Source organism: Lonchura striata, chromosome 5 (genome assembly GCF_046129695.1).
Source record: "Lonchura striata isolate bLonStr1 chromosome 5, bLonStr1.mat, whole genome shotgun sequence".
NCBI lineage: Eukaryota > Metazoa > Chordata > Aves > Passeriformes > Estrildidae > Lonchura > Lonchura striata.
Genome location: NC_134607.1, coordinates 1,593,853 through 1,608,288, shown reverse-complemented (window position 1 = coordinate 1,608,288; position 14,436 = coordinate 1,593,853). Strand labels below are relative to the sequence as shown.

The window sequence follows — 14,436 nt, the reverse complement described above, 5'->3', positions numbered from 1 at the left end:
ATACCACATAAAAGCTATTAAAGCAATTGACAACAATCTTATAGAGCAATGTGGGACACTGTGAAGAAAAAATAATTTTTAATTGAAACTGTAAATATATCTTGGAACATTTTAGTTTCTTTCATTTTGTTTTAATTACAGGAACACTTCATAATTAGTAGTTAGCATACTATATAAATAATACTTTTGACAGCATGCTGAATGGATTATGTATTTCCGGTTTGACATCTCTGTTCATAGGAAAACTGAAAGACTTATTTTTAAATCGACTTTACAGCACAGCTCTGGTTTTACTACGTGGTTTATCTGTAGTTTAAAATATTTGTTTGGCTGAACTGTAGTCACACAATATTTCAAATCTTGCAAGCGCTCTATGTGAATTTCAATTTATGTGAATTCAAAGTTCAATGGCAAAACTTGAATAATTCCATGCACAAAAGCTTGTTCTGGAACAAGAAATCTCTGTCATGCTTTAGCTAAATCCATTTCCATGTGGAATAAATTCTAAATACCTCCAGAAGCATACAAATCTAGAAAAAACAATTCCCAAATTCATACAGATGAAGGATCAGCTCCTCATACATGACTTGGGTGTACTGCATTTAATTCTCACCTTAAAAACTTCAACCTCATGTTTCCTTGCTAAACCATCTGAGATATCCTGCAGCTACTTTTATCAAAATTATTAGCAAAACAAACATCCTCAAGGAGGCTTTAAAAAATACTATACATTTAGCAAGGAAAAGGAAAAGCTTACTGTTAAATATTTGATAGTTTCAATGAATGTTACCCCCAAACTCATATTTTACTATTGTCAATCTCAATATTCACTAGCATAATGCATTTCTGTTGAAAATTAGTACCTGAAATCTTTTACTTTAACATGTTCTTCATCTTCACTCCTAGAAAAAACAAGATACAGATTTTTACATTAGATATTTAATATTAGGCACTTCTTTTCTCCCACAAATTCCAGAAGATAGAAAATGCTACAAATTTACTGTGGCTCCAGCAAAAGCAAACCCACAAAATCTCTGAACCATAACTGACCTAGTAAGTGATGCATAACAGAAAGAGACCAGAGCACAACTGGCCATATTCACAGTTGTGTGAACATATTAAAGGCATAGTTCATAATGATGGGGCTTTTTGTTTATTCTGGAGACAACAACGTTACTGGAACACTCAAATAACTTAAGACTAGACTTGATTTTATTTTTGTTTAAAGCTTTATAAGAGAAATTATCTATTTATGCCTTTATTTCTCATATCTTATTGTCAAGTTATAAAATAAGCAATCCTAAATCATTTTGTAAAATAACCAAAAAACCTAAAACCTACAGCAATGACTGGGAAGTCATAAAGTAATAAACTTGTAAATGAAACACAGTCCTAAGTGTCTGCAGCACAATAAACACTGCAACAGGAAACTATAAAGGATGATTCAAACAAGCGCAATAAGCTTTTCTTTCCCTATGACCACTGCACTGTTCCCCACTCTTTGTGAAGAATTCATGGCCTTGGTACCATGAGGATCAAGAGCAGAGGCCAAACAGGCAGCAGGTGTCTCCCATGAGGAAATGGAAGCAGGAGGATCCTTGGAGATTACAGCTTCAGGAAAGGTGCCAAAAGCTGCTGCCACCTGAAACTGAGCACTGAATCCAGTGAGGATCCAAAAGCCAAATTAACAATGTAGAATCTGGGATTTCACTGGAACCTAGCAATCTTCTAGACAGTCTGACAAACCCAAACACAGGAGGAGGTTTGGCTCACAACAGCCCAAGACTTTCTTTCATTGAAACTGTTTCACATTTAAACAAGTTAGCAATAACTAATATTTTCCTTCCATTTTAAAAGAAACCTACCAGAAATATCCATATACTGTGAATGCAAACTGAATTTACATTCTCTGACCATAAGAGAAGAGGTAAGGAGGAACCAGACCAGCTGCAATGCAGCATGTGCCCTATTAATTAACTTTCCTTTTCCCTCAGGAGCTCCACTTGGGGAAAAAATCTAGCACAAATTTGCTGCTCAAGCAATCAGTCGCAGCTTTCAATGGATTTTTATAGTCTCTGTCCTAACAGCTGTGATGTTGCTGATATGAATAGCTAAATTAAAACCACCTTGGCTACATGAACCGAGGGTGAAATTCCACTTTGTGGCTATAATGTGGGTATATTTAATTGGAAGTAGGAAGGACAGAATGGATGTTAATCAGAAAAAAAATAAAGAACACCAGCTTTTTTCTACTGTCTCAATTGATTTATTAAATATACTTCCTCATTTCTTCTAAAATGGAAGCAAATGTTTTAAAGGCAGAAAAGGAGTTTTTTTTAATCACACTTTCCACGATGAGCACCATGGAAAAAATCTACAAAGAAACAACCAATTTAACCCCAAAGAAAGATTTTTACACTATCCTTTAAGCTATGTACCAAAGAGTGACTTCCCTGCAGAAAGGGACCTGGAGGTGCTGGCTGACAGCAGGGCCAGTTCAAGGCAGTCAGAGGGCAAAGCACATCCTGGGCTCATCAAACACCAGATGGGCAAAGAGGTGATTGTCCTGCTATCCTCAGCACTGGTGTGCCTTCACCTTGAATATTGTGGGCACTTCTGGGCCCCAGAATGTGAGAAGGTGTTTGGTGAAGATGGGAAGGTCCCTGAATAATTTCACAGAAAGGCAACAAAGCTGATGAAAGGGACAGAAAGAATGTCCTGTGGGGAGTGGCCAAGGACTCCTGGTTTGTCTAGTTTGGAGAAAAGGAGGCTGAGGCCACCTTCCTGCTCTCTGCAGCCTCCTGAGGAGGGGAAGTGCACAGAGAGGTGCTGAGCTCTTCTCCCAGGTATCCAAGGATAGGACACAAGGGAATGGTTTAAACGCTGTGCAGGGAAGGTCTAGATGGGACATTAGGAAGCATTTTTGTACCAAGAAGGTGGGGAAACACTGGAACAGGCTTCCTGGAGAGGTGGTCAATGCCCCAGGCCTGTCAGTGTTGAAGAGGCATTTGGACAATGTACCTTAACATTTGGTCAGTCCTGAAGTGCTCAAGCTGTTGGACTGGATGATCATTGTAGCTCCCTTCCAAGTGAAACAGTCTATTCTATAAAAACACTGCATGGCTACTTACAAACAATATTACCGAAGTAAGGTATCCAGATACAGAAAAAGAAAATGCAACAAAGTAATCATGTAATTACCAACCCTCCTGACACATGTGGAATCACAAAGGGTTTGTTTATGCTGCATAGCCACTTTGTAACAGCATTATTTTAACACAGTTATTATAGTTTAATACAACCAAACAAATATGTTTACATTTACCAATCCTGGAAGAATATGAGAATATTTCCTTCACCTCCCTAAATCTTCTTATTGAACTGGCACTTTTCACTCCTTCCCATTCTAAACGTCAATACTAACAAGTTTGGTAAGAGCATCAACTTAGAAAGAACTATCAGGAACCCTTAACATTGAATGGATCTGTCCATCCTGTACCTTAACTAAATGTTTATCACCTTGTGCGGTACACAGACCTTCCCTGGGCTGAAGCACTCCTCAAGGAACCCCACAGCTCATCTAGGCAAACAGCAAAGTGTCACAAGTTCACAGAAGTCAAAACAGAAATGGATTCATTCATAAAAAGTACCTTTTCTGAGGATCACCATCAACTTCAACTGTATCCCTGCAGAAACAGATCACAATTAAGTAAAATGGAGTTTGAAGCACAACAAGATGACCTGATAGACCCAAAAAACCAAAGTCACAGAACAAATTTCATGGTAACTCCACTTGATTGGTTATTTTCAGCAAGATCATTAGTCCTAGAACCTAGTTACTAATTCTTATTAGCCAGTACTTTTTCAATTAATTTTTCAACTTGGACAATATTTTTTTTTATCAGAGAGATCCAAACTTCAGGGAAACATTTCCAAGAAACCAACACTTTTACTGAACAGGTAAAAATTCAACTGATACTGAAAAAGAATGGAGACTATGTTTTTTTTCTCCAGAAACTAACATATTGCTGGAGATTTTAGTTATCCACACAATACACTTGAATCTCCAAGTAGGCAATTACATCAACACCCACAGTAGAGCTACTGCAGATCAGTGGATTACATGTGGAAGAAGCAGTGATTAAAGAGCTTTAATAATCACAAATACATGTCAATCTCCTATTCCCCGCATTTTTAAACATGGATATTCTGCACTAGTTTAGAGATATTTGTAGTGTGCTACACCTGCACCTTGTGTCCCTTGCTTCTGCCCAATTTACACAGCTTTGAACACCTCACTTTTCTGGCTGACATCTGTTTGGCAGTTACAGAACAGGATGAAACAGTTGACCGTGTCCCCTCAGCAGTCAGGTATGACCCACTTGAAAAGAACGAGCACTACAAGAGGACAGTGCCCATTTTTAGGTCACGGGTCTGTCTCCACATTTAAGGAAATGGCTGCTCTGGTCACTGAAGCAGCAAGTCTAATGAAACAATTCAACCAGCAATCTTGTCTCATGCTTGAAGGTAAAATTCTAGTATGTGCCTGGGAAACTTCAAGCAGCTTAAGAATTTGCTTTTACTAGTAGGCAAAGAAGGAGAAAAAAAACCACCTAAAAATTAGGATTGAAATTTCAGCATTAAAGACACATTATTCAGACACTTCAAGCCAGGAAATGGCATTACAGAATCCTCCATATATCCCTTGGATTTAAGGATTATTCTTTCTATTTTTAATAATTGGGGACTGCCAAAGAACACATTTGGAAGACATTGTAAATCCAATGGCAATGAACAACGGACAGAGGTTTAGAAAGGAGGAAGGAAGAGAAGGAAAGACAGTGACCGTGTAGCATAAACAACAGATGAATGTCTCAGATTTAGGCTGGGACCAAGAGATTTGATTCACTTACTGGTTATCAGAATCACTTCCCTTGCGTTTCCTTGGAATGTCAGGCACGGCAGCATTGAAAGGAGTGGCGGTGGCAGCCTTAGAGACCGGATTCATGAGGCTGGGCCCTCCGCAGGCCACGCACGGGCTCCCATCCACGGAGAACTTATCTGGCAGCGACAAGAAAGGCTCAGTGTGCAGCAAGAGCTGCGTTGCTCTGCATCCACACTCATCCTCACCGGGACAAAAAGTTGTCTCTGCGTGGCTTCTGTGCCTCTGACACAAAAAGCCAAGTTCAGCAAAGAGTGCACCACCTTCCCAGTGCTGCAATGATCTCACCAATCCAAGCAACACACCAAGGCAATATAGAACAGCTCTCCCCTCACACAACCTTTGCTTTTTAATTCCCACCCCCACCTCAGACACCCTACTGCAAAATCACTGGCTGTGCCATTTGTCAGTAGATCAAAATACTGTGCCTCAAAGTAAATGAAAATTAAAAATATATTGTGAACTATGTTTTTGAATCAAGTGGGATAACAAAAAAATGGAAGCTTGCTATAATCATACTTCTGACATAAAATCCACAATTACACAGAACATCTGCCATGGAAGTTGGAAGAGGCTCAAAAACTTGTCAAGTTCCCTTCACAATTCTGCTCTTAAGGAAAACTGTTGTTTCTGGGAAGGACAGAAGAGAAGTCACAAGCCAAAGGAATCCTAGCAACCTACTGGGAAAGGAGAACAGTCTCAAGGAACATAATCCTTATTACACTGTTTTTCTGTCTCAACACAGCCACCACAAAGAATCACCCAGCTGATGTTTAGGCAAAGAGCCAGAATTAACTCTGCTTCAGGAAATGCAGGAACTCCTTTAGGCTTCATCTGCCAGTGAGGACAAATGAGAGATGAAGAGATGTCATTTAAGGAAGTGAGCATCTCCTGCTTCTAGCAAGCAGCAAAAACCAAAAGGAGTACCTTGAAAATCCAGCAAGAAGAAAAACTGGACGATTTATTGTGAGCTTTTTTTTTTTTTTAGCATCTGTGCTGTTTGCAAAAATGTAGAAATGTGCAAAAACAATGATACAAAGGATATTTTTCCCCCTCTTAGATGTAAACACATCTCACACCAGAAAAATTACCTTCTAGCTTTTCATTTGGTGTTGGAATACAGCTCTGGAGAGTTAAATGAAAATAGGCTAATACTCCAAAAACAGCTTGCCTGGTCTTCCACTAATCCTCTCTCTATCAAATCAGACAACACAAAGTCAGCCCCTGTTTTATTTTAGAAAGCTCTTTAACTTATTAAGTCACACAGGAAGTCTCAAAAAAAAAGGTGGAAACAAAGAATCAACAAATACTTGACAAATAAGTGACAACCTTTGGACATCTGTGACAGCAAGAAAATCTAGTTATTTCAAATACACATCACATTCAAATTAGGGATGTTAAAAATACATGAAAAGAAATTACATAAATATAATAAGTATTTCTACATACAGTGGTAGATGTCTGAAATATTTTTATGATGAGTCTCCCTAAAAGTCTCATTTTATATTTCTGTTATTAACACAATTCCAAAACAAACAAAAAATGCTGACAGATCTAAAGGAACTGTTTATTTAGAAGGAGCAGTTTTAATTTGCCCAGGTCACAGCATCCTGTAATTCCTGATTAAGCTATTGAAGTATAATCAGGCTTGATGAATATTCATAAAAGAGTACTTACTAAACAGCAACCTACATGTTTCCAAGACCAGAATGCCTTCAGCACAACAGATCCTTTCGTCCTGGAACAAAGCAGGACAGCATAGACCCACTGACCTAAATACTGCTCTGCACACAGATGGCCAGCCTGCTTTCCAAACACTTCCCTTAAAAGGAACAAAATCCAAGGCCTCTTTTACAGGTTTTCCAATTTATCTTCAATATTATTAAACAACTAGGTTGTTTCTCCTCACACTCAAGCAACAATTTCTGGATACTGTACTTATCTCATCTACCTACACTAACAACACCCTTTTTATTATTCTTAAGTGAGAAAACAAAATATGTTCCAATTACCAGTAACAGCCACCTATTAAGAACTTCTACACTACAATTATTAGGTGATAAACTGAATCCTTAACACTATCCCTGGGACAAACTAAATGCCAGTAGGATGGGTGGCTGATCTTGGACAAAAATGTAAGGTTAAGCATCTGTACTGATCCCTGACATGCTCAGCATGCAGCTTATATTCTTTACACACACACATATATATATATATATATATATATATATATATATATATATTCTTAGAAAACCCATTAATCCAACCCAAACTCCCATCAACAATGTAAAAGAAAATAAACAGAGAAATAAATGTAAACTTTCAGAACAACCAAGCATAGCAGAACAGTGATTATGTGCAGTTTAACAGAAGAGAGCAGATCTTTGTAATACATATCGCTCTCTGAGAAAGAAGTGGGCAGAAACAGCTCCTAAAGCCAAGGCAGCTTTGAGAAAGTCAGGAAGGGTGATGGAAAATAATCTCTGAGGGCTCTGAACAGCCATCATTACGATACTGGGTGATTCCAGGGTGCTCACGCTCTCCCTGGAGTGTCCCAGCCTTGTGTAGGCTGTGATGAAAGATTTCTTCCCCTCTCTGGCTACACCACTTTGGGAGAGCTGAATAAAGGATTTAACATTCTTTAGGTTCACAAAGAGAATGGTTCAGAATGTACCCAAATAACCAGGATGGGCTTCAATGATCAGAAAAACTTTTATTTTTACCTGGATGAATTTCTTATACTTGCATTTTCTGTGAATATTTTCATACCACTGACATCACATTCTAAACGCACGTGAAGAAAACTGAAATCATTCCCAATTTCATAGCACATTTGCTTCACAATAAATAATATTCAGAAAGACCAATCTTTATTACAAGTTGATGTTTCTATAAAACCAAAATCATTAGTGAATTCTAAAACTACTAGGAACAGTTTAAGTCAACTAGAGATGTTTTGTTTTACCACCCTAAAGGCTGTTACTTGCACTAGTCTGGTTTGCAAGCCAAATAAAATTCCAGCTGAGAAATGACATTTTACTACTGTTCATTCCATTGCTAATGCCCTGGAACACTGATAACCAGATTTTAATGGCAAGTGAACAGTTCCTCAAATACACGTCTATTATAACCTGTGTCTGTCTCTCAGCATTAAGACTATATGCTTATCTACAGTAAAAATCAAAAATATTTTTAAAGCATATTATGCACATTATGACAGATGAAAATAATGAGAATAAAACAGGAACTCCCCCACTGGAATCATTCCCTCCGTGCAAAAGCAAAGACCATCCAAACAGTACAAATACATATGGGAAATATATCCATCCCAGTAAGAGTATCTGAAATGAAAAAACTGTTAGTTCAACACTCATTTTAGTGTATTTCATAACTGGACAAACAAAATATTTATGGGATGGTTATCAATATATATTTCTCACAACAAGAGCATCCCCTACTCTTGTGTTTTTCTACATGGAAAAGAAATAATAATTAGAGTCCCCAAGGGGTTGGCAAAGAAGGGAACAATTGCCAAGGAGCTGCACGAAACTGCTGTTTGGGTGGAGATACTAAGACAAACAAAATCAGCCACGTTCCTGTGTCAGCAAAGTTTCTGTGTCAATCCCATGCAATGCATTGAGAAACAAGGCTTGGGAGACTCCACATTTTTCCAATTACTGATAGTAATAACCTCTAATCCCATGCCACATTCCTGAGCTGTTTCCTCTACCAACATTAAGGTTTTCAATTCCTAAGCAAGCACAAGCTTTTAGAAAAGGTTTGTGGCCAAACTCCACCAGCCATAAAAAGGGAGATTCATCTGAACCAATAATGATGTCCACATTTGAAGTAGCCATTCTGGTCCCTCCCGGAGGGAGGAAGACATTTCTAGGGTGATTCATCTCTCCCCAGAATAGATTCCTACATTTGGCTAGATGAAATAAAACAGTTCTAGGGTGATTCATCTCAATCTAAAATAGATTCCTCCAGTTGGTTAGATGAGATACAGCCCAAGAGTGCCTATCTCTAGTCAGTAATTACACAGGGACCAAAGGAACTGCCTCAGACTTGGACAGCTAAAGATAAGTGAGATGAAACCCACCCCAAGTACAGAAATATCACACAATTCTAAAAAAATAAGAGCCACAGTCAGCACCTGTTTGCATCACATGCAACAAGTTCAAGCCCAAGACGGGATTTCCAAATTACTTGCCTAATTATGCACTACCTCAAGACCACTCTCCCCTAGCAGGGTTAGTTTTTCTGTCTAGGTTTGCAGGATACACATTAGCACTCCAAAAATCAGCAGGAAGATACAAGTCACGTAGGATTAATTAATTAATTAATTGAGGTGTCAGTCAGCCCTCATTTATTAGCCAGTTTAAAAAAGAACATTCAAATTCAGCTACCAAGACCTTGCAGCAAAATGGGCTTGAAATAAACTATCATTAAACAAGTACATTTATAAAGCTTATGGTGACACTTTCCATAGTCTGGGAATAAGTGAGACTTGGAGAAATGTGGCAGCTCTGCAACAAACTAAATTAATAATGCGTTAACACTGGCACAACCTTTCCAAAAATAAGGAACTTTTAATCCAACTTCCTATTTTGAAACACTTTCAAAGGAAAGGAGAAGAAAGAGGCTGCTTTGAATTCAGATTTCTAAGACCACAGATACCACAGACTCCTAAAATGTCTATTTTCCAAAGGTATGTACCTGGTATGCACAAAACCCTCCAAACCCCTCGGAATCTGAGCTTTGCCAATTTTAAAGAACTCCAAATTCTGTAGAAGCGAGCGTAAAGTGGCACCTGAGAGTTGTGCAGCCCAGCCAGAGCAGCTCCTGTTAGATTGTAAAGTTCTGTCAAAATCAACATAATTTTATTGTGGGTCTTCTTTTGTTTAGCTTCTTTTTTGGGCAGGGGGTTTGTTTTGTTGTTTTGGTTTTTTTTTTTCTTATGTTTGATTTTTGGTTGGTTGGTTGGTTTTTCTGTTTGGGGTTTTTTTTGGTGGTTTTTTTAATTGTTTGTGATTTTTTTTTTTTTTCTTTTTTTAAGATGTGAGATGTATCAGCTCTGCTGGGAGGAAAGGCTGAGGGAACTGGGATTGCTCAGCCTGGAGAGGAGAAGGCTTTGGGGTGACCTCACTGTGGCCTTGCAGTGCCTGAAGGGAACCCACAGGGAAGATGGAGAGAGACTCTGGACAAGGGCCTGGGGTGACAGGACAAGGGAATGGCTTCACACTGACAGAGGCAAGTAACTCCACACCACGTAAAAATTGTTTCACTTTAATCTGGAGTTAAATTTCTAAACTTTTTGGTTTATTTTAATGAATTCTTGCTGCAGATATTAATTTGAGAGCGTGGCAATGACACACACAGCCTACACACACCCAGGAGTGTGTGAGGAAGAACGTTACAGGTGCTGTGTACAGCTTAAGGTCCTGCACATCTCTACACCAATACAACAAAGAACCATATTTTCTACACATAGCTGAGAGTTGTACTAAAAAATCCTTTGAATTTATTTATTTTAGACCTTTAAAATAGGCCATGAAAAGCATTTTCAAATTACTTACAGCAAGTCCATCACCTACAGTATCTCTAATTGAAAGCTGGGACAACAATCTTTGGAATGAAGTTCTGAAAATAATAGAAATGTATGGATTAAAGCAGCTTCTTCTTTGCCCAAATTTTAGAAGCATGTGTAATGCAGGAGCAAGATACAGAGAATTCAGTAATGAAAGTATCTTATGAACAACACTATCCAGAGAATAAACTCATCTATGTTAAGAACATTGGATTTGGTTTTAATCTCACAAAATGAAAAAAATAAAAAATTAAAACACTCTGAATTACATACATTTAAATAAAAAAATAACAGAGGCAACTGATTACTCTCCGCATCTATTTTTACTTATTTTCATCAGCTGGAAGAGAAGCAGTGAAGAATCACAACTTGCCACTTAAATGACACATTTACTTCACAGATTTCAAACACAAAATATTGGCAAAATCTATCAGTGTATTAAAAAAATAAAATAAGTCAGGAACCAGCTAATGAAAAGATACTCCCAAAGGCCTGGAAAGGGTACCCTGCTTTCCCAGGCACTTTCATGTTCACACCAGGTAGAAAGCACTGATAGGAATCGGGAGTCTCATATATCATAGCTCATTTCTGAAAACAAACAAAAAACACAACCACAAATCCCCTCCAATCATACACTCCTAGAAGAATGGTGGAGAGCTGTTTTCTTGTAAGTTTTGGAATCATGTGATTGCAAAATGCTGAGTCCTATCAAGTCAGCTGCAGAACTTGATTGGTTTTAGCTGGCCCTGCAGTCCAAACAGGGAATTTTCAAAAGTTCACAATGATTCATTTCCGAAATCACCCACCAAATTATTTCTTCTTACAATGAATTTGATTCTTGGATGTGAAATGTCCAGTTTAGAGTTGTTTTTTCATACCATGCAAAGGTACCAACAATGAGGTGTACACTCAAGTCAAAACAAAACAAAACAAAAACACCTAAAAACTTTTAGGCAGGTAATTTTAGTGTGGCCCTATCCCACAAACAATTAAGATATTTTTTGTCTTAAAAATAAAGAATCCCAAAACTTGTTTCATTAAAATCTGCTAAAAGAACAGGTATAAACATAGGCAGTAGAAGAAAGCAGGGATGGGGGTTTATCTCACAATAAAACATGAAAGCCTGTGATTCACTGATTTCCCAAATCTACTTGTAAATGGAAATGCCTGTGCATTTGCAGGTTTCTTCATTTTGATGGTTTTCTCTCCTTTCAGTATATGCATGATATAGAAACAATAAATCTTAAGTTTTAAGCACAGTTGAGCAGACTGCAAAAACGCTACCAAATCCCCCCCTCCACACACACACCACCACTTTGTTTTCAAACAATACATTATTTGCCACAAAATTTTACAACAGGATTTACACAGCCAAGCAGCACAGACAGAAACTCATCAAGGATTTGAAACAACAAGGATCCCCACATACATTAAAGCACACATAACCCAAGAGGCATTTAGAAAACAACTACTAAGCTTAGAAGAATTGGTGCTAACTATTACAGAGCTGCAGCGATGGCTCAGGAGGGACCGGACCATTTCTGTTTTCCCACACCCCGTGCAAAACGCTCCCTTTCTACTAGTTTCCCAGCAGGAACATGAGCAGCAGCTGGTGGTTTACAACCAGCCTTGATTTAGTACCAGAAACTTATGATTAAAAACATGGAAAGATCAAACCTTGGTCGCCATACAAGCGTGGGCACACACACAGACACACAGAGAAAAGCCAAAATCACTATACCTAAAATACTAAATTCTGTTTACCTACCAAAAAAAAAAAAAAAAAAAAATACTAGAGTTTTAGGAAGGCAAGGGTACGTGTGTACCAGAAACAGTGAACTACAAACTAAGTTTAAAAAAAATAGCAACAAAAAAAAACCAAAACCCCCCAGATTTTTAGTGCACATTGCATCAGTATGATGACACATCTGTCACAGCTGTACAGCACAGTGACCATTTCACAGGCTGATGCCAAGAGGATGGTGCCAGGCTCTTTTCACTGCTGCCCAGGGATAGGACAAGGAGCAATGGACAAACTAAACACAAGAAGTTCCACCTCAGCCTGAGGACGAACTTCTGCACACTGAGGGTGGCAGAGCCCTGGAACAGCTGCCCAGGGAGGGCCTGGAGTCTCCTTCTCTGGGGGTATTCCAAACCCACCTGGACACGCTCCTGTGTCACCTGCTCCAGGTGACCCTGCCTGGGCACGGGGGTGGACTGGACCATCTCCAGAGGTCTTTTCCAACCCCATTCCGCGATTGTGTGTTTCCGTGTGGGCGCTCCAGGTACCTCCACTGAACTCCCCCGAGCGGGAGCAGCCAGCGAGGAGCGCCCAGCAGCAATCAGCCACCAACCAAGGCGAGCGGCCCCGGAGCGGCGCCGGGCACGGGACCCGTCCCGAGCCGCCCTCACGGGAAGACGGCAGCGCCCCACGGGCACCAGCCCCACAACGACACCCGCCCGTGCCACATCACCGAGGCGGGCGGACAGACGGACGGACAGACGGACACAAACAGGCAGGCGCACCCCACACGGGGCACCGCGCGAGGGGAGAGGCGGACGCGGCGCGCGCCTCCCGCCGCCCGGGCGGACCCGCTCCCACCTTCCGCCGCCCGCCGCTCCTCCTCGGCGCCCTCCGCGCTTCCCGCTCCTGCTTCGGCCATGGCGGGCGGCCCCGTGCCCCGCTCCACAGCGCCCCCGGCACCGCCGGCATGCAGGGGGTGAGCTGAGGTGAGCAGAGGAGGAGCCGCCGGCGCCGCCGAGGGAGCGCGGGCCGCCCCGCCGGCCGCCGCTCAGCGCCCCCGCCCCGCCATGTTCCCGCCCCCGCCGCGCGCCGCCTCTCGCGAGACGCCGCTGCCGGCGCGCGCCTCCCTCACGAGGCCGCGCGGGGCGGGCGCGCGCCCCGGCCTGGGCCGGCCCGCAGCTTCCGGGACAAGTGCGGCAAGGGGCGATCGCGTAGACACGCGGTTTTTTGGTTGGTTGTTTTTTTTTTTTTTTTTTTTTTTTTTTGGTTTTTTTTTTTTTTTTTTGTCTTACAATGAATATAATTCAGCCGTAGAACACATCGACCGGGAGTGTTTTGCCAAGTTAGCAGTGTATACACAGACGTACATCAACACTGCTTTACCGCATCCTTAAAACATGTTATTTCCAGGATGTCCTTGAGTAAGGGATGCTGGCAGCTGTCTCTTCCAATGGTTAGATCTGCATTCTTGCCGGTTAGGCTTGGAAATACACAAAGGTCTTACATGAAAGAATATCCTGAGTTAAGATAATCTTGGCATATTCCCCGTTTTGCACCACTCGGGTTGGTGCCCTGCTCACATCCCTGGGCTGGGCAGGGCTGCTGTTCCTTTCTCCGAGTGTTGTACAGAGGATGCTTCACCTGAGGAAGTGCTGAAACGTAAATTTTAAGGAATTTAGAGATTTTAGAGGAGCTAAGATTTTAGTTAGAGATAAGCCTTACTAGAGTTAATTAAAATAAATGAGCAGGCCTTGATGAAATTAATAGTTAGTAGTGAACTAAAAATTGATTGCTTATCAGCACAATGTTTAATTAGCTGGGTTTGTAATGAAGAATATAGAAACTGACAAATAGCTTTTAGGAACTAAAGACAATTGTGGGCCTCCTCTGTTCTGAAACCAATTGAAGACAAGGAAAGGGAGTTCTACCAAGAGTTCATTTGTCATATTTGCATTGAAAAGGTAGAAAGGTCAGAACGAGGAAGACTTCATTGACTTCCTCATTTTGGGACCCCTCCCCATGAAAGGGACCACCGACCCATTTCAAGGAATAAACTACGCATGCTTAATAGCTTTTGGAGTGATTAGCATACAAAGCGGGGAATGGGATGTACCAAAATGATGAATACGTATTTGTATTTTGGGTATTCAATATTTGTAT

At 40.5% G+C, this 14,436-nt stretch overlaps 1 protein-coding gene across 3 annotated transcripts in view; it reads right to left on the bottom strand.

Moving 5' to 3' along the window:
• Positions 1-13,330, bottom strand: part of BMAL2 (basic helix-loop-helix ARNT like 2) — a 32,106-nt gene extending 18,776 nt beyond the window's left edge. The window contains exons 1-4 of one of the 3 annotated variants that reach the window (XM_021538687.2): positions 13,135-13,330; positions 4,914-5,061; positions 3,651-3,686; positions 864-902 (exon numbers count right to left, since the gene is read on the bottom strand). In XM_021538687.2, the coding sequence (XP_021394362.1) occupies positions 864-902; positions 3,651-3,686; positions 4,914-5,061; positions 13,135-13,195 (284 nt within the window). In that variant the 5' untranslated portion in view covers positions 13,196-13,330. Of the gene's footprint in view, positions 1-863; positions 903-3,650; positions 3,687-4,913; positions 5,062-6,619; positions 6,675-13,134 lie in introns of those variants that run through there. The other 2 variants (XM_021538689.3, XM_077783184.1) reach the window with 2 other exon arrangements.
• Between the last annotated feature and the right edge of the window lie 1,106 nt (positions 13,331-14,436).